At 38.6% G+C, this 21,519-nt stretch overlaps 1 protein-coding gene across 2 annotated transcripts; it reads left to right on the top strand.

The window, feature by feature from the left end:
• Positions 1–303: 303 nt before the first annotated feature.
• On the top strand, positions 304–21,446 carry ada (adenosine deaminase). Of its 2 annotated transcripts, XM_026153318.1 has the most exons (11): positions 304–459; positions 5,087–5,148; positions 6,751–6,873; positions 8,340–8,483; positions 8,571–8,686; positions 11,086–11,210; positions 15,101–15,172; positions 16,658–16,759; positions 18,131–18,198; positions 18,305–18,434; positions 19,465–21,446. In XM_026153318.1, exons 1-11 carry the CDS (start codon positions 319–321, stop codon positions 19,567–19,569), a joined length of 1,188 nt encoding a protein of 395 aa, XP_026009103.1. In that variant the 5' UTR covers positions 304–318; the 3' UTR covers positions 19,570–21,446. The 2 variants fall into 2 exon arrangements, with proteins under 2 accessions (XP_026009103.1, XP_026009104.1); XM_026153319.1 differs by lacking the exons at positions 304–459; positions 5,087–5,148 and adding an exon at positions 5,745–5,871.
• Positions 21,447–21,519: the final 73 nt, after the last annotated feature.

Genomic DNA, 21,519 nt, shown 5'->3' with positions numbered 1-21,519 from the left:
TGTGATTATTGTTCTTTTCTGGGGTCGGTGATCAGAGATTTTAATAAATGCAAACGAAATCGCTGGTTTCATATTATTAGGCCAATTAGATGGCTACAAAGCTCCCATCACATGGGTGCAAAGCTGCTGCCACAGACAACAGAGCCATTAATCCTTCTGCTCGCTGTTGTTAAGGCTACGCATGTTTAATGCACACTAAAGCGCACAGCCTGTTGCTGATCTGCACACCATCACTTCTCACTTTGTAGTCCAGCAAAAAACAGCCTCTTGGCGTTGCTTTTTGCATTTGGGAGGGGAAAGAAGGCGTGTCCCTGAGTCATGCATATAATAGCAAGGCGAGCGGCGATAAGCTTCGGTTCTCCACTCGTCAGCTCTCTGTACACCAGCAGGCTCAGCCACAACGCTTTCTCTACGATGGCCGATCGCTCATCTGAACAAGTAGTATTCAGCAAGCCGAAGGTACGTTCACAGCTCAGCCGGCTCACTGTAGTGTGAGCTTTAATAATTCAAGCGGTTTCTTTTTCAATTTTCCATGGTTTTACGCCCGGTACGCCTGCTTTGACACTGTTTGGGAACCCTATTGTGAGAACCCCCTCGACAAAAAAGGACTCAAAAGAAAGGTTTAAAAATTAAACATAAAATAAAGTTTAACTTTTAAAAAAAAAAAACCCAACTTCCTTCCTGCTGTCGTAATACCCGCACTCAAACACGGAAAAACTTTATTTTTCTTGCTTGGAGTTTGAAATTTGGCTACCCTCCTTTAAACGGACAAAACCTGTTGTATGAATGAAAGGAGCCGTGTGCAGCACCTTTCATTTCAATGCTTTTTTGCCGCAAAGCAAAGAAATTGGGGAAGGTCTCAAAACTTGATCGTGGCAGTTAAAAATTTATGAATTAATGTCCGCTCGTGGCATAAAAGGCTTAATGCGCCGGATTCTATCCTCGCTGAATAATAAACAAACGAAACACAACTTTTACATTATTTTCCTGATATAGCTTATCAATAATACTTTTAAAGGGATGATACTGACAACCGATGACCATAACAAAGTTTAACAGTCAAATAAACGTTTATTAGTCAGACAGTTTGACATGCAAATCAGGCACACAGGCAAGAAGTGTATATTGGTGCCCTTTGGAGCCTGAAACCTGTTACCTTCTTAGAAGCAGAGAAAAAGATGTGGGTTCTGTTGCCATGTAGTGTTGAGGTCACGTGATGTTGGCTTGTGAAAAATTTGTAAATGGAGATAACCTAACCTCACAGGGTGCGGTGGCTGCTGGAAGAGATAATCTCATTACACACTAATATGCAGTTGAAGAGCTCATTGTGTGCAGCAACAACTGTCACCGGTTCACCAAACAGGTTTTACTGTATATGCTGAATGCATCACAGTGCTGTAGTTCAGGATTAGTGCGGTATGTGATCATTGGGTTGTGTTTGCTAAACTATGGTTGTGTTAAGCGAATTAACTCCACCTATGAGGCTACATGACTTGTTTTGTTGGTTAGTTGGATTACTCAAAAAGAGTTTAATTCGATGTTTGGCCCAACCTGGAAGTTCTGGATCTGGATTAAAGTTTCAGTAGTTGCACATCACATCTAAATGAGAGTGAAAAAAATAAATGGGAGAAATGTTGTCTTCATGTTCCTGGGTCCAAGAATTTAATCTATGCATAGTGTCATATTTGGCAACCTGACATATGTATTTCCAATAATTAACTCCAATCACATAAAGCTGAAATACAGCCAATGTCAACAAAGAATAAGCTATGAGTGTTGAACAGTAATGTTATGACAAATTTTCACATTACTTTTTCTGCAGACTGGTGCTTAAAATTTCAGGAAGTTTGGTCAGACTAGTTTCAGCGGGTTTCTTTGCTGTCTTAGGTCTGGTGTCTGCTAATGTAATAATTCATTTCTTAAAGAAATGGCTCATAACACATACATCATGACACTAAACATTTTGCATCTTTGCATGTCTTATTTTATCAGACCACCTGTTCTAAACCAAACATATTCAATGTACAATCCTGTAATGCAAAGTAGCAAATGATCACCACTGATTGATTATTTTTGTTGATCACACAATATTTGCTTCATCTATAAAATAGCAGAAATCTGTGAAAGCGTTTCAGTAAGACTGAATACTGTGCTCTCATTGAGCTTCTGTTATGTTTTAATGCTGCACAGCTGCATCACATTAAACGTGCTAAGGCAAATAGAAACATAAAGTTTTGTGCGATGACAGAAGTCAAATGTTGCTTCAAAATAGACCCAACTGGAATCCTGTCCAAACCTCTTTTTAACTTCCTATTTTAGGATTGCCTAATAATTACAGAGTAGATAAGTGGTCATTTTCTTAAAAAGCAGCTTCACAAACAGCTTGTTTGTGACACTGGTTTGTATAAGGCACACAATGTGCTAGAGGAACTGCTATTTTCCTGAAAGAAAGAAATCCCTGAACTTGAACTTGATTACCCAGCTGTCTCCTGTCTGCATCAGCCATGTGGATGCAATATTGCTGACACGCTCGGCTTTTGTGTGGTGTTGTAGGCAAGGGACATCAACAACCTCAAAGATGCACACGCATTTCTGTGGTGAACATTTGGATAGAAACATCTGCTCTTTGGTTACCATTGTCACACCAAAAAGGATGCAGCTACGGAGCTGTGTAGACATTTCATGTAATAGAAGCAAATCTTGCTCCAACTAGCAATTTTCTACTAAGTTGTTGTGTTTCAATAGGATATTACTGGACTCTGAAAAAAGTCCTTTCAGTCTTTTCAAAAAGTGCAAGGTTGTGTCATTGAAGATTTTTTGCAGGCGGAAACAGATCATAGTGAGAAATACTTAATTCATCTCATATTTGGGAATTTCTATGCAGTTATACAGTTAAGTGGTTGAAACTTTTTAAATTTTCAGTTTCTTCTTTGATGGGTGACACACCTGCTCTGAGGAGTCTGACACCATGATTGCAGCAGAAATACCTGCATATCTATCTAACAAAACTCTTATGTAAAAACTTTCAGCTTCATGCTAACTTTCAAAGTCATGCGTACTATACAAAAAAGAGGAAAATATGTATTAATAATAATAATGCATACTTTATTGATCCCCATGGGGAAATTACTTGTTTTTCCTCTGCATTTGACCCATTCACTCAGTGGGCAGCCACTAAGCAGGTGCTCAGGCAGCAGTGTGTAGGGACGGTACCTTGCTCAGGGGTACCTCAGAGTAGCCATTCAGTGGATTCGAACCCCCAACCTTCCGATCATGGGGCAACCACTCTACCTACCGAGCCATCCCTGCCCCGTTCATGTATATATAATACATGATGGCATTTGGTGGTTATATTGTTATTTATTATGTTTTGGCATGACAATATAAAACAGAAAAAAAACATAAAGCTGTACATGTAGAGCTGGAAGCTAATAATGTGAAACACTTTAAGCAACATTTAAGTATTAATAGTTGCTAATTTTCTGTCTGAGTTAATTTATGAACTTTAATCTGGAGCCTTCAAAGTACCAGAGTTACTGAAAACTGAGTAGTGTTACTCATTTTTCTAAAGTGATCAATAGACAAAGACAGACTTTGTAATCTTTCCATAAAATTGGGATTTCATGGTTCTGTCACAAGTTTCACAGGCCAGCATGGCAGCACACTCAAATTCATAACATTTGATGCAATGGAAATACTGTGCTGATGTTGTTTTTAACATTACTCACAGCTTAGGCTTGTTCTTAGACAGAAGTATGATAAGAAGGTTGTGTGGCTTAACCGATATAACTTCATTTAATAATGCATAAAGCCTCTTTCTGTCAAGCGCAGAGCTACAGATAGGATATTGCAGATCTGTATTTTAACAGCTCCAATTAAATCATTTCTATTCATTGTTATTATTGAAAGTTCTGATATGAAAAATTATTTAGAAAACCGCACAGAGATTTGCCATATTTCCAAACCCATCCTTTAACAGGTGCCAGTGACATCAAGCCTTTGAATTCCCTTTTTATGTTGGAAACATGGTTTCAACCATATGGGATGAAGCCAAGCTTTTCCAGGTGTAAAAGATGCAAGCCCACAACATCTGGCATTTTCCAGGGAAACAGTAGGACATCAGAAATCCCGGCGCTCTTAAATTCAGCTGTCCAGGGTTTAATAAGTCTTTTCAGAGCCTGACACTTTTCTCTATAATATTTATTTAATGTGAAATATCAATTTCTAAAGAAGCAAAAAATGGTGACTAAACATTCCAGCTGTCAGAATTTGATGATTTTGGAGCATGAAAGTGAGTACATCAGCTTTTCCCACTGAGCCCTGCTTGCTTCAGAGCAATAAAAACATGAGCTTTTTTTTTTTTTTTTACATGTGCACTGCAGCATAAACCTTTGTAAACACTGATAGAGGCGCACATGAGAATACAGCCAATGTGAGATTAGTGCTAATAATCACAGTGTGCATGTGGTTACCATGTGTTCTGCCTTCACCCTACCTCATCTTCAGATAATGTCCTAAACTGTCCCAAGTTTCTCTAATTTTAAGCTTTGGCAAAAACAGTGTCCTGTGTCGGTTCCCACTGCTCAATCAGAAGCGGATTAAAGCATATTAACCAGTTGATTAATGCAATAAAAAGATTAAACTTCTATTGAAACAAGTTTCAATAACCTTGCCTAGTTCTTTGCTCATCATCACTTCTAACCAGAGGTTAGAATTAAATGTCTGTGGTAGGAAAATTTTCATTTGAACCTCGCTGTGACAACCAAGGTCTCAGCTGTTAAGGGAGGGGCAGAGATTTATCATTTGTCATCTGGTTGGAAAAATCAGCACTCACAGCGATGGAAGGAGAGCCAGAATACTTATTGTGACCCTTCGTTGGCACTGCTGGCCTTTTCACCACTTGTTGCTCTGTCATGCATACTGCATTCACGATGGGCTGCAGCCAAATCACAGAATTGCAACACACCCCTGCTCTTGCTTGCTGCTCCACTGACATCATATTTGTCTTCTATAAACTCCACCAGGTTTCTGCGTGGAAGTATTTTTGATAATCAGTTTATTTGGCAACAAACTTTCTCATTCACAGGTTGAGCTGCACGTGCACCTGGATGGAGCCATCAGGGTGCAGACCATTATGGATGTTGCCAAGTGAGTTAATATATTTAAATTGTATTCGTTTTTTATTATGGACGTTTAGATATTAACTGTCATGGCAGGTATTTTGGATGATACAGGCCAAAAGAAATTCTCCGACTTTATTTTGAAAAGGCATTTGGCCCATTAGGAATTATGCTCTGGGAAATTGTAATATGGAGCGTGAACTAGGATGCCAGAATGTTTTTTACATAGTACCAAAATCACTGACTCTTGATATCGTTTTTATTGGTGAAAATAAACTCCTTTATTAGAAAGTAGTTTTAAATCACTGATATGGTCAAGGTAGACCATTGAGTAAAAATCTTAACATTATATTTTGTTGACAGGCCACAGACTGAAATTAGGATGGCTGTCGAGTCGCCTTCTAACATTACTGCACGGTGTAATGCAGGGGTGAGCAACTCCAGACCTCAAGGGCCGGTGTCCTGCAGGTTTTAGATCTCACCCTGGCTCAACACACCTGAATCACATGATTAGTTCATTACTAAGCCTCTGGAGAACTTCAAGACATGTTGAGGAGGTCATTTAGCCATTTGAATCAGCTGTGTTGGATCAAAGACACATCTAAAACCTGCAGGACACCAGCCCTTGAGGCCTGGAGTTGCCCACCTCTGGTATAATGTCAATTGCATTATATTAGCGTGAGCATTAGCCGTTGCAAACATGGAGCATAGTTGATTTCATCATGTCACTGCCTGCTGTCGCAAAAAAGAGGTAACTTGTATTTGAGGAAAACATATGCCTTTCTTATCAGTGAGTCAGGGTGGAGTTATTGTCAGAGCTGCTCTCTAGTCGCCATCTTTCTAGTGTAGTTTTTGCAGTGGCTTGTGGGCATTTTTCTTCTTCAGCATGTAAGGGTATTACAAAAACATTGGCAGGTGTATGCTGTCCATGTCAATTCTGAACAATGTGAGCCTCGGTACATACGCTGCTGACACTGTCTGCGTTGTTCCTTAAAAATTGTAATATCAAAAGATTAGTTCTGGTGACATGCCTAGTGTAGATTCATTTAAGAAAATAATGCTACGGCAGCAGTTGTGTTATTTTCCAAGAGAATAAGTGCAGAGCAAAATTGGTAATTTCTTAGCTTTATTGTTAGAGGCTCATACTCACTGACATCAAACACACAAGGTAGCCGTGTCCTGAATCTTAACTACTTTGAAAATTTTAAATTCCAACAAGAAGAGCCAACTGCTGGCAGTTTGAAAGAGTGGAGGTTTAAGTCACTTATGCAGTGGCTTTACATTTTATTTCAGGAGGCTACAAGCTTCCTTTATATACAAGCTGTATTTTTTATGACATTTGTCTACCATTTGTTCCTTGTCAGGTAGTTCTCATCTCATTTGATTTGGCAAAATAGCAATATACTCCATCTCAGAAGGCTTGGGTGATGAATATCAGTCACCAAAACAGTCAAATGTTTTTATTCAAAGTTTTAGTGGTTCATGTCACACAAATTACTGCTGTTCCAAATTTCTTTTAAACAAAGTACACAACTCAGTTAAAAAAAACATTTATAAAGGGTAAAATTAAATGTTTACATTTCAATGCAGTTTTTACATTTTTCTATTTCCTTTTTTTGCCCTATGTTAGGATGCGTGGTAAAACTCTGCCTGTGAATACTGTGGAGGAGATGAAGAAGAGGATCATTGTGGAAAAGCCTGGCACCCTCACTAGTTTCTTGGAAAAGTTCAACGAGTATATGCACGTAATTGCGTAAGTGCCACATTTCAGTTGCATACTTAGCTAAGGTGTTTCCCTCTTGATCAGCTGACCCTGGGTGCAAAGAACGAGTTACTAATAGCCTAGTTAAGCAGTTTGTTATCACACTGACATGACAGATTTCCCTATTATGTAGCTACTACAGTCATAGTGCATCCAAAGTCTTTGAAATCAGGATGTGTGGTATAGCTGTGACTGATGATACTGACCTGGCAGGATTATGCAATATAATTGTGCACCATGACAGGGGGTTGATTTTAAATGTCAGACATACAGAAGAGGAACACATTATTACAGAGCTCAAGTTCCACTTCAGCAGCCAAATTAAAACTAGAGTGAAGTTGTTCTCGGTTCCTTTCCAGTGTCACTCTGTCTTATATTTAGTTCCCGCAGTAACTGGCCTCAAACATTTAAAAAGACAGAGTACAGGCCTTCAAATGTTCAATGGCCATAAAAGAATTCAACAATGACGGTCTGTATAATGTCTGGAATGCTTCATGCAGTTGTGCTGAATGGACTCTTCTGAATCAAGGCGCTTAAAGCCAGGACAGCTTCAACAACACAGGGAACCTGCTAGGCTGAGTTGAGCTTAGGCCGAATTGTTGTATGAGCTTGGCAGTGATGAGGCTGTGTGTGTGTTCTGAGGGGGTTACTGTGAGGACACTGCAGAACATGCATTCAAGGCTGGTCAATGAGTTTTTGCTTTCATTGTAAATGCTGGAAGCAGCGTTGTTTGCAGTCACATGATGTGCAAGTGAAAACGTGCTGCTGGAAAAGAGGGAAAGCTCTAATTCTCTCAGTATTCGCCCAGAATGAAAGTATTGTATTGTCATGCAGAAAATTATGAAACTATTTCATCTGAAAAGAAAGTGTTTTACAAATTCCCCTAACAAACGAGACTCCCTGGATTGATCCCAGGAGGAGAAACAAATTCCTTTGACATTGTGTCAGAAAGGGCATTCAACATTTTGGGGTCCTTAAAGTCCTTGTACTTATGCTTCTCCAATGTGCACTGGATCTCCTACAGTGTGTCAACACCAAGTATTAAACATAATTTCAATAAGGTGAGATCACTTGGAAGAATTTGTACATAATTTAACATGTCAGTGTAAATGATAAAAACGTTTTGCTTATTTCACCTGGTTTTAAATTGTAGAAGAAAGCCGAGAGGATCATTATGCACAACATGGAATAGTTGTCAGTGTCAGCGAATTTAATCTAATACAGATTATAAGTCAATCAGCAAAAAAAATACGTCCCGTATCATAGATCATATCAATAACACTTGAGCTAACTCCTAGAAATGCTTATACTGCGCATTGTGAAAGACAGTAATGTATAGATAGCTGGTTAGGAGTGGCCAGTGCTTTTGCTTTTTTTTTTTTTTTATCATTGAGATAAGCTTATCAGAGCTAATGGGCATTTTAATTTGTTCTGTGTTTTTCTGTTTCAATTCTCAGTGGAGACCGAGAGGCCATTAAAAGGATAGCCCGTGAGTTTGTTGAAGACAAAGCCAAAGAAGGAGTGATTTATGTTGAAGTTAGATACAGCCCACATCTTCTAGCTAACAGTGGAGTGAAGGAAATTCCATGGAACCAGGAAGAGTAGGTATTTGGTTTGCACAGCTCAAATAAAGGATCAAATAAACTTCTGATTCATTTACTGGAACGTTTCTTATTGTCTTTGCTCAGGGGCGACCTGAGCCCAGATGAGGTGGTGAGACTGGTTAACGAGGGCCTCAGCGAGGGGGAGAGAGAGTTCAAAATCAAAGCCAGGTCCATTCTATGCTGCATGCGCCACATGCCAAGTAATGAACTGTTCATGCTCCTGTCTGCTCACACAACCTTGTGAGATAAGGTTTCTTGCTGTACTGTGTTCTGCCTTAGCCACTGCCTCAGTTATTGTTTTTAGAAAATAAAAATAAAATGAACACAAGCGCCACAGAAAAACACAACATGCTAACTTAATTTATACTATATAGATATAGATATGCAAACCTTTCGTATTTCTTTCAAATGAACATGCTACAAATTGTTGGTCTCCAATGAGCACTGTATGAATGTCTGATGGACTGTTTTAGACAAAAGCACTTTGAGCTCATGAAATGAAATTGCTAACGTGACTGTGTTAGTTCAGCTGATGGTTAGCACTGCACTCACATCCAGAGGTTTCTGAGGACAAACCATCTAGGTGGATGGAGCCTTTCTGTGAGGAGTTTGCATGTGGCAAATCCACTATCATTCAGGCTCTGAACGATAGTGGATTTGCCACTATTTGGTTATTTAAAAATCGAATATATGAGCCAATATTTTCTCCTCTCAGATACACAATATATTGACAGATTTCCCTAAAATTTGTGTAGATGTTTACGAGGTTTTACAAAGATCTTAGAAAAATGACAGTGCAGTGTAAATATATTTTTAAAAGACCTGGATTACTTATTTATTCTGCTTGGCTCTGCCTGGTTAGCTGATAAGTTTGTGGTGTACTAAATGTGCAATATAAATGTGCTACACACAAGGAAGCTACAGAATTCCCTTCTGGCAGACAAACTAAGGGTGGTTCCCATGTCTGCTTTGCTTTATTATTTTATTTATTGGCTGTCATTAATAGTAATACTAATACATCAACAAGTAGCTAATATCAGCTGATATATTGGCCTCACTGGGTGATTCAGGTGCTTAACTTTTCCCACAGTCAGGTTATTTGGTCATTCTAAATTAGCTGTATGTGTAGATGGTAGTCCATCCCTCTGTGTCAGCATCATCTACCTCACCCTTGGCCCAGTGTCAGCAGACATACTCTCTATCCTGTGACCCATTTATACGTCCCAGAATCATGTTACAAACAGCGTGTGATTTAGTGTGGTGATGTTATGGGAATTACTGTCTGAAAAAGACCAGGGGTACTCAAAACATCACAGTTTTTGTGGTGTAGTATTTAGGTATAACTGGAGACCCACAGTTTGTAAACTATTCATTTTTCTACATCTGTCACAAGCTGTGATAAACCAGTAACATGTGCAGGGTGTTCTGTCACTCCTTGACAGCTGAGATAGGCTCCAGTCACCTACTATTACTGAATTTGATAAACCGTTAAGAAAATGGAGGAACTGATGATCATAGATAAACGTTCCCTAATTAGCACTTAAAAGGATATCTGAGGGTAATGAGAAAGCCTCAGGTTTTGGTATTTTCTCTCAGTGGTTATTGATTAAATAGCTCCAAAGTAATTAGGATTAATCCTCAGAAGGATTTGATCACTGAACATTTGTTGAGGTTTTTGGCCATCAAAGAAAATAACAATATTACTTGTATTTAGAGGCAAGAAAACATCAAGGATTCTATTAAAAAAAAAAAAAAAAAAAAAAAAGCATTAGAGATCCACAGCTTTCACAGGAGAGGGCTAACGAGTGCTGCTAGTATCTGCACAAGTACACACTTCAAACTGCTGTATCAGTAATTCTAACTGAGGTAACATGAGCAGTTACCGTTAGCAGCAGCAGCACTGATCGTAGAGATGTGTCCTTTGCTCTACTCCGTTCCTGCAGCTGTTTCCGGTATAACCGCCAAGTGAAACTCATATCTGCCATCGTGCATTTTCTAGTACAACTCTCACAAAAACAGGCTGAAGCTGTTTACATTTTATTTTCATTTGTGACTTTGTGAACGGGACATCTGAATTTGTTATGCTTTAGACAGCAAATACAGATGCATTACCAGCTGTTGCATGCAGGTAGAGTAGTTTATGCTTAAACACGTTACAGTGCGTACTTACGTAACTTTGGATTTATGTAAAAGTAGAATAGATATGAGTGAAGTAATAACAGACAGGATGTGACGCACCAAGTTGAGGAAACACTTTATTGCTTTCGTGCTGAACATTAGATAAGAAACAGTGTTTTTGCAATAATAATAAAACCAGGAGATCAGCATGGAGCAACCACGTTTGTATGTTCAAAGGTTACAAAGGTCACATGTTGCTGGCACTGGTTTCACATTGACTTTACAGACTGTTTCATTAAGAACAAAACCTCTGTTATTATCAGCCAGGTGAATACAGTTATGAATGTTCATTAAAGTTGTCTTGAACTTGTCATAAAAGAAGATTAATCATGTCGTCACATTTATGTATCATTTAGCATGTGTGCTATCAGTTAGCAGGACCAAGCTGTTTGGTAACACATGTATGTTTTAAATTCTCCAGGCTGGTCAAAGGATGTTGTGGAGCTGTGTAAGAAATATAAGGATGAGGGAGTGGTTGCCATTGATTTGGCAGGTGATGAGTCTCTCAACTGTGAAGCCAATCCTGAACACATGGAGGCCTATGAGGTGAGCTTGTTGAAACACCAGTATGATGAACATCATCCATCAGAAGGAACTTTAAATTGTCTTTGTTTCACAACAATGCCATATAATCCAGCCTCACCCCCTTCAGCTGTAACAATAAAGTATTATGTCATTTTTGAGGTCATAAAAATACCTTTACAGTTGTAAAATCTAAAAAGAAATGCCTAACTACAATACCTTTAAAAAAAACACCTTTACAGTCGTAGAGTCTGTCATACTCCGAGTGGCTACGGCCAGATAAATATAGCTGCTTTTTTTTGCATCATTAACTTTCAGGCATCCTTAGAGTATTGGAAGCTTTATTTTACAGCTGCATGGAGAGAGACGTTTGTGGGATCGTAATTTTCCACAGTCAAAATTCATAACCGTTGGATGCATTACCATGAAATCCTTTGGGAACCTTAAAATAAATGGTCCCTAAAGGATAAATTCTATTGACCTGCATTTTAATGCAACACTGTCAGTGAATGATGTTCATTCCTTACATGGTAAGATGTCTTACATACAGATTTAGGAGAAAATGCTTCTCAGATGCTATTTTGGTCATGCCCCGACTTTTCCTCTAGCACCACCGGATGTAAACATTTTTGCACATTTTAAATGTTTTTAGTACTTTTTAAGAAATTGGTTTGGTGCAAATGTATTTCTAAGTCAGACTGGAATAAAGACTTTATCATCTCACAGAAATATATGGTAAAAACTTCAGCTGGTACAATATTTTTGTTTTACAACAATTTACCTAATAAGATGCCTGACAGCCTTGATCGTAGTTCCTAGTTAGCAAGCTCGAGCATGCACAGACACTTAACTAAGCGGGTGATCGTGGTTATGTTTACACTTTGCATTAATGTTTTAGCAATATCACTGTGGGCGTGTAATCATTGTGGATTTAATTGGTGTATAACTTCTATGGAATGGGGGCTTTATGACATCGTTAGTCTATTTGCTGGTCTGCTGAAATATCCTGACAGCTGTAGGACAGATTGACATATAATCTGTTTTTCTTTGGTAATGCCCTGAGTTTGCCTTCTTCTTCTGGTTATAGGTAAAATGTCTCAAACTATTGGCCCTGGTTGCAATATATGATAAAGACGCTCTCCTTAGAATTGATCACTATGATTTTCTCTGCCCTTTTAACTATCACCAATTTTAGTTGCATATTTAGAGGAGCACACAGTAAAATGTAATTTAGATTGTGTATTTTATCATAATCCTAGTTTTCTTTTGACGCTGCAGCTAAGTACAGCCGCAGAGTAAATGTTCTCAGTGAGAAAGTTGTATTTATTTACTGGCATAGACCACTATATAGAGAATTTATGTACTGATGCATATCTCTATCCAGCAAATATGGGAGAAAAATCTAATTTCCCCAAACCAATTTCCTCTTATGCAGTGAAGCTTGTCAGAAAAATCCAATTTCTTTTTCTGCCAGCCAGTATTGATTAATTCTGGGAACACCACAGTAAGTAATCAGTTTTCCCTGTCAGACCTTAATGAAGGAAGTAGATTAATCACTTAATGCACTGAAGTGCTGGATATTTTACATCAGTTAATTACATCAATTTTACATTAATTACATTCTGAAAGACAGGAGGGGTTATGATTACCAGCATGGGTAGGTATCATATCATAATTTGTATTTCATACTTTTTTAGTATGAAAACAAAAGAGTAGCAATAATAATAGAGCTAAATACTCCTAAAGAGATCTGACTGTGGTCGTTTGTTTTGGTATTCTGTTGTTACTGTCAGTGATGCACAGGAGAGAAACTGTAGCAAAAATCTGGCAAATAGAATACAAAAATTGGAAAGGCAGGAAAAACAAACTTGGTGGTGATTAGAAATCAGAATCTCTTTATTGGCATTGCACACTAAGAAATGAAGTGCAGTACCCTTTAAGGTATAAACGTTATATACAAAATAAATAAAACAAAATATAAATAGGGAAGGCTAAACAAAAAGACAGACATTCAGAAAATGTGCACAGCAGTGCCTTCATATCCTGTGTCATCTGATGACAGCAGTTCAAACACATTATGATGAGTTACGTCAAATATTTTGAGCTTTTCTGAGAAGTTCCTCCAGAGAGTGGGAACTTCACAGCAGCAACCTTTAAACAACCTTTAAATGAGAAGTAGGTAGGAACAATTAAACACACGTGAAACAAATGAGGGCATTCGATTGCAGAGGCAGAAAAAAAGAAGAAAATCATAAAAACTTCAAAGTAAGAATCTAAAAACACAAATAACTAGCAAAGACTAAGGCATGAAAACACAAAAGTCTGGGGGGAAATAACACTAGAAATTATTAATAACTAATGGGTACCTCAAAAAGAATCACAATTTCAAACCCTTGAAGTCTTTTTGAGTCATGTGCAGTTAAACATTACAGTAAATAATGAGTTTAGCCTAAAACTTGTCCTCACTGGATACTTGAATCATTTACTAAGCTGCTGTTTTAATATTAATACCCCCCCCCCAAACACAACGTGTTGATGTAGTAATAGTATAAGAAAACACTACATGAACTTTCATCTGTGAGCATGAAAAAAATTCCTTTCAGTCACTGCCTCGGCTTGTGCGTCAATGAAAGTAATTCATAAGCTAGTTGTAAACCATGTTGTGCAATTCCAGTGCAGCATCTGCAGATGTTGCATGGATTTTGTTGGCTGGCTCATTATGCATTAAGCATCAACAGAAAGTACAATACCATCTGAATGACTGAAGCATTTCTGTAATGTTATTCAGTGTAAGGTAAACAGCCTGCATGCGTATATGTGCGTATAGATAGGTAAATAACACAGTTGCAGCTGAAAGTTGCATGCACTCGTCTTGGATATGAATGTTTGGGCTTGCAGTGATTTCTGTGAGCTGTTCTTTTTCTTTGGAGTCATTGCACAACATCCAGAAAAAAAAAACCTGACTAACTTCTTGAGGCCAAGGCCTCTCAAATTTCTGTTAATGCTCGTGATCAAATACAGCTGGGCTTGTTTTACCACACTCATTGGACTGACAAACACATACAAATGCATCTAGTACAACTAATAATACCCAAATTTTGTTAAAAGTACCTAAGAATGCTCATGTTGACCAAACGCTTCCAACAAACTTCTGGCATAATAATCTAAGGGGTTTTGTTTGTATTTTCCAACCCTGTATACAGAATTTTTATTTCAGACAACCCCAAATAACTAAAACTTTGTGTCTCAAACTCTGAGTGAAGATACGTGGTGTACAATCGTTAAGCACTAGAATAATTCACAGAAAACCTTTCAGTGCAACTGTATGTGCATTAAGTAAATCTACAGTTTACATTGTATTCATTGCATACATTTTATTTGTTACATTTTTGTCATTCTTTGTTTTTCCTTTAGAGAGACATTGTTTTTCTAACATCTCTTTATGACGAGCAGTATTTATCACTATCTGCTGTGAAATGTATATACAAGCCCCCACACTGTACGTTAATTATTAACGAGTACCAGAGCTGACAGAACAAAGTCCTCCCTAATATTGAAGGTTATCTTCATATGTGATCATTAGATGCATGCAGTATGAGCTGATTAAGCAGGACACACTCGGTGTGCCAGAGGTTGTAGATGCTAAAATGAAACCAGATGTTCAAACCAGAGTAATGCCATCTCTATATTTAGTTTACTTCGATGACAAATTAAACATTCATTTTTATTTCAATGTGTACCCACTGGGGGAACGTTTATTAAAGTTTTCACTTCTGCCAGAATAAGTGTGTACAAGAACCTGTCTACATTATAAACGGCACTCAAGTCAGTGGTACACATTACAGATGTGGAAACCAAATGTTTGGCTGAGCTCTTTGATTGCTGCTGCGTTTCATGATTGATTTTGTTCCCAGGAAGCAGTACGCTGTGGGATCCACAGGACAGTTCATGCTGGCGAGGTGGGGCCGGCCTCTGTGGTGAAGGAGGTGAGCTGTTCAACAGTAACTTGAGACATTTGTGAACAGGCTGGTGCAGCCTACTGATTGTTTAACCGTCCGTAAAAGCACGTTTAAACAAAACAGTCAAGCCACATGTTAACAACAGAATTAAGGGCAGAGGTCCAAAGAAAACAAGAAGAGCATAGCTCTATGTCCACTGTAGCCCAGCTGAAGGTTAGTGTGAAAACAAATTGGGAGTGCCTTTAAATTGCTCCATACGTACTGTGTGCATTTTAAGGAAGTAAGCAGCTCAACTATGAGACATTTCTGAGTGAGGTGGTGGAGTCATGTTAGTGCTTATATATCCTAAAATACCTGTAAACTAAACGATCAAGCCACACAGTGACAACAAAAAGGGCGGGCATGTCAATAAAATAAGTGTTTTATATTTAGTGTTGCCCATTTGAAGCCTGGTAAAAGAATACATTTAACACTGAGTAAATACTATATATGGGTAAAGGACGACACAACAACGGACATGTGAAGGTCCAACAACATAACAAACATGTGAGGCACACCCACGGCCAACCCTGAGAGGGCCCCTTTCCTCCAGCAGAGAGCAGACAAATTTTAGCACAACTTCTTCGATAGCTGGTTCATTATCTTTGGAGTATAACTGAAATAAATTATGCAACACTAACTGTAGACTGTTGGGCGACTGCGGCTCATGTGGTAGAATAGGTTGTCTGTCAATCAGAAAGTCAGGGGATCAGTTTTCTTGGATCACTGTGATACTGAGCCTTATGTTGTCCCTGACACATCCATCGTGTGAGTGTGTGTGAATGATAGATAAAAGCATAGAGGTATAGATAAAAGCACTGCATGAATTTGTGCGAATGAGAGATGTAGCAGAAAGTGCTCAAAATGAGTAGAAGTACCAGTCGAAATAAAGTGTCACAGCTGCTGTCACTAATCATGCAGTAACTCGTTATTACTCGTTATAAGTTATTGTACAAAACCCTGCCCCTCTATTTAGATCTGTGCACATTCTTACTGCGTAGACAAGATATTTAAATAGAGCAAACTTTCCTCAAATGCTCACTTTGGGTCACACATCTGCCGCTCACCCTACACTGAAGCTACAGAAGTGTTCTCAGTTTCGTTTGATGTTGTCTAAACATCTACCTGGTAACACGGACTGCATCCTTCGCAGCTGTTGCTGACTGGCAGCGGCATGGTTCATTCAAACTCCTGTGGGGCCTACAAGGGTATACTTAAGAACCCAATATAGGTCTACATACTGTGCTTATTTTTTAATGTCCATCCAAACTTCTGTAGTGCATAACCACTTTATGTCTGACTAAAATAAAACGGCTGCTCTCTAAAGAACCCATCCTTTAAACTGACAGTTCAGCTATGGCATAACATCTGAATGTGCCTCCAGAAATAGCTTGAAGGCACTGCTGACATGTGCAATTTTCTACACTTTATAACCTTTCACCTCTATGTTATGAATTTCTGTTTCAAATTTAGGCTGTGGAAGTGCTGAAAGCTGAACGTGTTGGACACGGTTACCGCACTCTGGAGGACGACGACCTGTACAAAAAACTGCTGGCTCAAAACATGCACTTTGAGGTAAAGAACTGTGTGAAATTCTCAGCATTTTCATTATAAATATGAATCATACGCAAAGTTATCTAATCTATTAAATGTACTTTGCTCTTTGATCATATTGCTCATTACAGACAGGAAATGAGATTGTTCTACTAGATAATTACATTGATAAGTGGACTGGAGGGCTACTAAGTATCTACTTAGCGACAGTGATACACTGACCCCTAGTGGAGAATTTGATGTTTGCCTCTTTGTCAATTCCTTGCATCCTTTCCTGCAAGTGGAAGAGACACTTTATAAAATCAGACATTCTCATAGAGCTCTGTTTATTGTTTTAAACAGAGCTCAAGAGTTGGGAGTTCGCCTTGTAATCGGAAGGTTGCCGGTTCGAGCCTCGGCTTGGACAGTCTCGGTCGTTGTGTCCTTGGGCAAGACACTTCACCCGTTGCCTACTGGTGGTGGTCAGAGGGCCCGGTGGCGCCAGTGTCCGGCAGCCTCGCCTCTGTCAGTGCGCCCCAGGGTGGCTGTGGCTACAATGTAGCTTGCCATCACCAGTGTGTGAATGTGTGTGTGAATGGGTGGATGACTGGATATGTAAAGCGCTTTGGGGTCCTTAGGGACTAGTAAAGCGCTATATAAATACAGGCCATTTACCATTTACCATTTGCTGTAGCCTCCAGCTGTATTTTCTGGTCTCAGATGTCAGCTGTTGATGATGGTTTATATATTTAGGCATACTGCCTTTAGATAAATTCACAACATGGCAGAATGTGACAAGGACACAATATTTGTGTCCTTTTCATGCAGTTGATCATCTTAAATAAATGAAACAACATATGAACACAAAGAAACCTTATCTTTAGAGTGCTTCAGCTACATATATACCAGCTCTATGTCATGGCTCTTTTATACGTCATGGGTAAGAAGATTTCTGCAAAGTATATAGCTGCGGATCCTCAATTTTAGCTCTTGCGAGAAGTTCCTCTCTCCTCCGTCCTTCAGATGTAGTTTAGGAATGAAGACATCCTTTGAGATGGGACACTCAGATTGATTTCACAAGTAGGAAGTTTTGAGGAGTTAAGGAGGTACAGAATAAAAAGAAAAGACCTTGGAGTAGTCTCTGATGCCTTAGTGCGGCACTTAAGGGATCTATGGCATCATTAATTCCAAGTGTGCTTTTCCTGCCACAAGTCAAAATGTCTACTGTGAAAAAGGTGTTTTAGAAACACCTCATCTTGTGTTTACATCCTTTTGTTGTAAGGAGAATCAGGGAAGCATTGAGGCGACCTTTGTCGTGATTTGGCGCTATATAAATAAAATTGAATTGAATTAGAAAAAAAAAGACCGGAATATTTTGGCCTCTCAGTTTTGCCTTTGCTGTTCTGATTGCAGACGTGTCCTATTTCGAGTAAGCTAACAGGTGCCTGCAACGCAGACTTCACCACACACCCCGTCATCACGTCAGTTTCTGTTTTTTTTTTTTTTATAAAAAAATTTCAATTATTTTATTTAAATATTAACTAACTTTGGGCATCTATTCATTTTCGTACTATTTCTTTCGTGCAGGTTCATGAAAGACAAAGCTAACTACTCTCTGAACACAGATGACCCTCTGATCTTTAACTCCAACCTGCATCACGACTACCAGACAGCACACCAACACATGGGATTCACCGAGGAGGAATTCAAACGACTGGTGAGATCAAATGCATGAATAATCATAGCAGTAGTTCACAGGAAGAATTCATTTGAATATGGTTTGAAAAGAAGGCAGGGGGTGTAATTGCAAGGTATATTGCATCGTTAATTGAAGCAGGGACCAAACCTTCCATGGAGAAATAATCCACTGTTCACCGAAGAGCCTCAGACGCACCAATTGAGCTTCACATCCAAGTTCCACCAGGTTTGGAATAATTTTCCAAGAGCTTATTAAAAGGATGGTGACACTGACATTTTAATTGGCTTTTTTCCAAGAGCGAACTTAGATCAATGCTCATTTAATCTTTATAGCAGATTGTGAAGCTACATCCAGGAAACAGCTAGCATAGCTCTATAGAGGTAACGAATATGAGCTATAAAGCTCAGTAATTGCAACATTGTGGTTAAATAAAGACTAACATAATGTAAAAAGGGCACATTTTGATTTTACTGGAGGATTAATTGCCAGACTATTTCCTGACCGGGAACAGTGACAGAAGAGAATGCCTGTCATCACTGGGAGTATGACAGGTGTCTTTTCATGCCATATTGCACCAGGATTCACAGAAACTCTGGTCCAAAGTCACCAATTGTGGAGTCACATTTAGTTTTTTATTTTATATATGATAAGCAAGCATAAGTATTCAAAAGCACAACAGTGCCATTAAGCAGTAAGCTGCAGCATTCTGCATCATTTCTGCCTTCATCAATCTCATCTCATCAATCTTTGCTGATTCAGGACATTTATTGCAAAACTAGCAAATGCAAATTGTGTTTTAAAGATTAATGCTTCAGTAGCTCCATATATTTCTCTGTGCATTTATCATATAACATCTATATATGAATTTGAAGATGCACAAGACACTGTTTTTCTCCTGTACCTCTATATTCACTGCACATACATGAGTATGAAACTTCTAGCTGACTGCTTACTGTTGATGAGAGTGTGACTAAGTTCCCAGATTCCTGAACCATTCCCTAAAAGTTAATTCCCCAGCTCAATGTGAAATCTGTCTTGTGTCTTACAGAACATTTGCTCTGCACAGTCAAGCTTTCTACCTGCCAAGGAAAAGGAAGAGCTGCTTAAAACACTCAATGAGGCCTATGAGATGATCCAGAGCACTGCCTTTTAACCCTGACCAGTAATTCTGAGGAGAAACCTAAAGCAGGGACAAATCACTCTGAGACCTTAATCTTCCATGTGATGCAGTGGAACATGTTTTTAGTCATTTGTAACCCAACAAACAACATACACAGAATATTACATCAGATATGCTGTTTACCAATGGGAAGCATCCTTCATCTTACATACCTGTATATCATCTGTTTGTGTATTTAGCAACATTGCATCTGATTACAAGGTGCAAGCACAAAAACCACAAAAATCAGAAACTATACATAATTTAAATTTGGCTGTGCTTTTTTTTTTTTTTTTTTTTTCCTTCTTGCACATCTCTAGATCGCTTCCAGCACCACTGCTATTTTTATATTGTTCCATAGAAGGCCCATTGTGTACGCTTGTGACTTTCACCACAGACCTCCAACAGAGAGAAAACATCAGCTGTGATGGCACACGTGGCATTAAAGGCACAGAAGATTTTTTTTTTTTTTTTAACACAAAAAACACAAAATCTTCACTCAAAACCAGCCCTGGTTACCAGAATTGGCTCCCTGTGGCTTCATCTGCCTCGTAAAATGAAAATCTAATTGAAGGTGTCTGGGCTAACTCTAAAATGACAGGGAGAGGAGCTCATTCATGGTGGAGCTACTCTTTTGCATTGAACAGATCTCACTGAGGTGGTTCAGGCAGATTCAGGAAACACCAGATTGTCTCTCAGTTGGCTTAGGAAAACACTGGAAGCTGTAGGAGGAGCATATACTGCAGTGGTAGGAAGACAAGGGGATAGAATAAGATGTCTATGAAGGAATCTAAAAACAGCAGCTGTGCTGGAAGTGGTAAAGAGATGCAGAAGAAGATAACCTTGAAAGGAAGAATACCCAAATGTACACTTGGGTTTTTTGGATTTTTATGGGCCGGATCCCAGATTTCTTTTTAATCATACTTAGTATTTGCATAGCTTTAATGTGTTAGTTATGGGTGCTTGTTTTGGACATAGTCAGGGTCCCCTGCTGTGTCCAAAAATATAGAATGAAACATATTGTGTTATATCAGAACTTTGGATATACAGGGTGAATCAAAAAGAATCATCCGATTTCAATGTGCTTTAATTCTGCAGCCGTTTACTCCAGACACGTTCGCAAAAGTGTGGGAGGAGTTTGACTCTCGTACGGACATACGCCGCGTGGCCCGAGTACGACACATTGATCACTTGTGAACGTTTTGTATGTAAAATTTTATATTCAGCCATATATTTTAAACTTTACTGCAAGCGTCTATGTCCATTGTTTAAACGAAAATAGCCTTTTGAAATCGGATGATTTTTTTAATACATCCTGTATTTATCATCTTGTGTTTACATCCTTTTGTTGTAAGGAGAATCAGGGAAGCATTGAATGCACAATTACACTTCTAAGTAACAGGTTTAACACATAACCAGACTGGAAAAGGAAAAATAGGGGAGGTTATTTGTAGTTCACACCTTAAATGTTCATGTTTGAAGAAAACAATGACATGAAGGATAACTGAAAGCAGTGGAGGCTAAGAACTGCAAAATATAGTTCACTTTCAATATCTACTGTTCAGTTGCAGGTGAAGTATCGTAATCCAGTGTTAGAGACATGTGCTTTTTCCCTTGTATGTGCAAAACTTCAGGGTGTGTCAGGCGAACACAGCTCAATACCAAAAGTTTAGCCTTACATGTGTACACTAGGTGGCACACTACTGTTACCTAGATAGACAACATCTGACTATGGTTTTGCATTTGATAACTACTCTCTTTACTCTTGTTTGATGTATGTATTTATTAAAAATTTTTAAAAAAGCACATCCATTTATAACCACATTTATGGAATTTATAAGAAAACAAAATAAAAGCTACTATAAAATGTTCCTGCTTGCCATCATTTATTTTCTGTGACAGTTTAAATCAACAGTAACTTTAAATATCTTTCAAAGGAAGCCC

This window comes from Astatotilapia calliptera, chromosome 20 (genome assembly GCF_900246225.1).
Source record: "Astatotilapia calliptera chromosome 20, fAstCal1.2, whole genome shotgun sequence".
In the NCBI taxonomy this organism is placed as follows: domain Eukaryota; kingdom Metazoa; phylum Chordata; class Actinopteri; order Cichliformes; family Cichlidae; genus Astatotilapia; species Astatotilapia calliptera.
The sequence above is the reverse complement of the archived record's forward strand: the minus strand, read 5'-3'. Positions and strand labels throughout refer to the sequence as shown.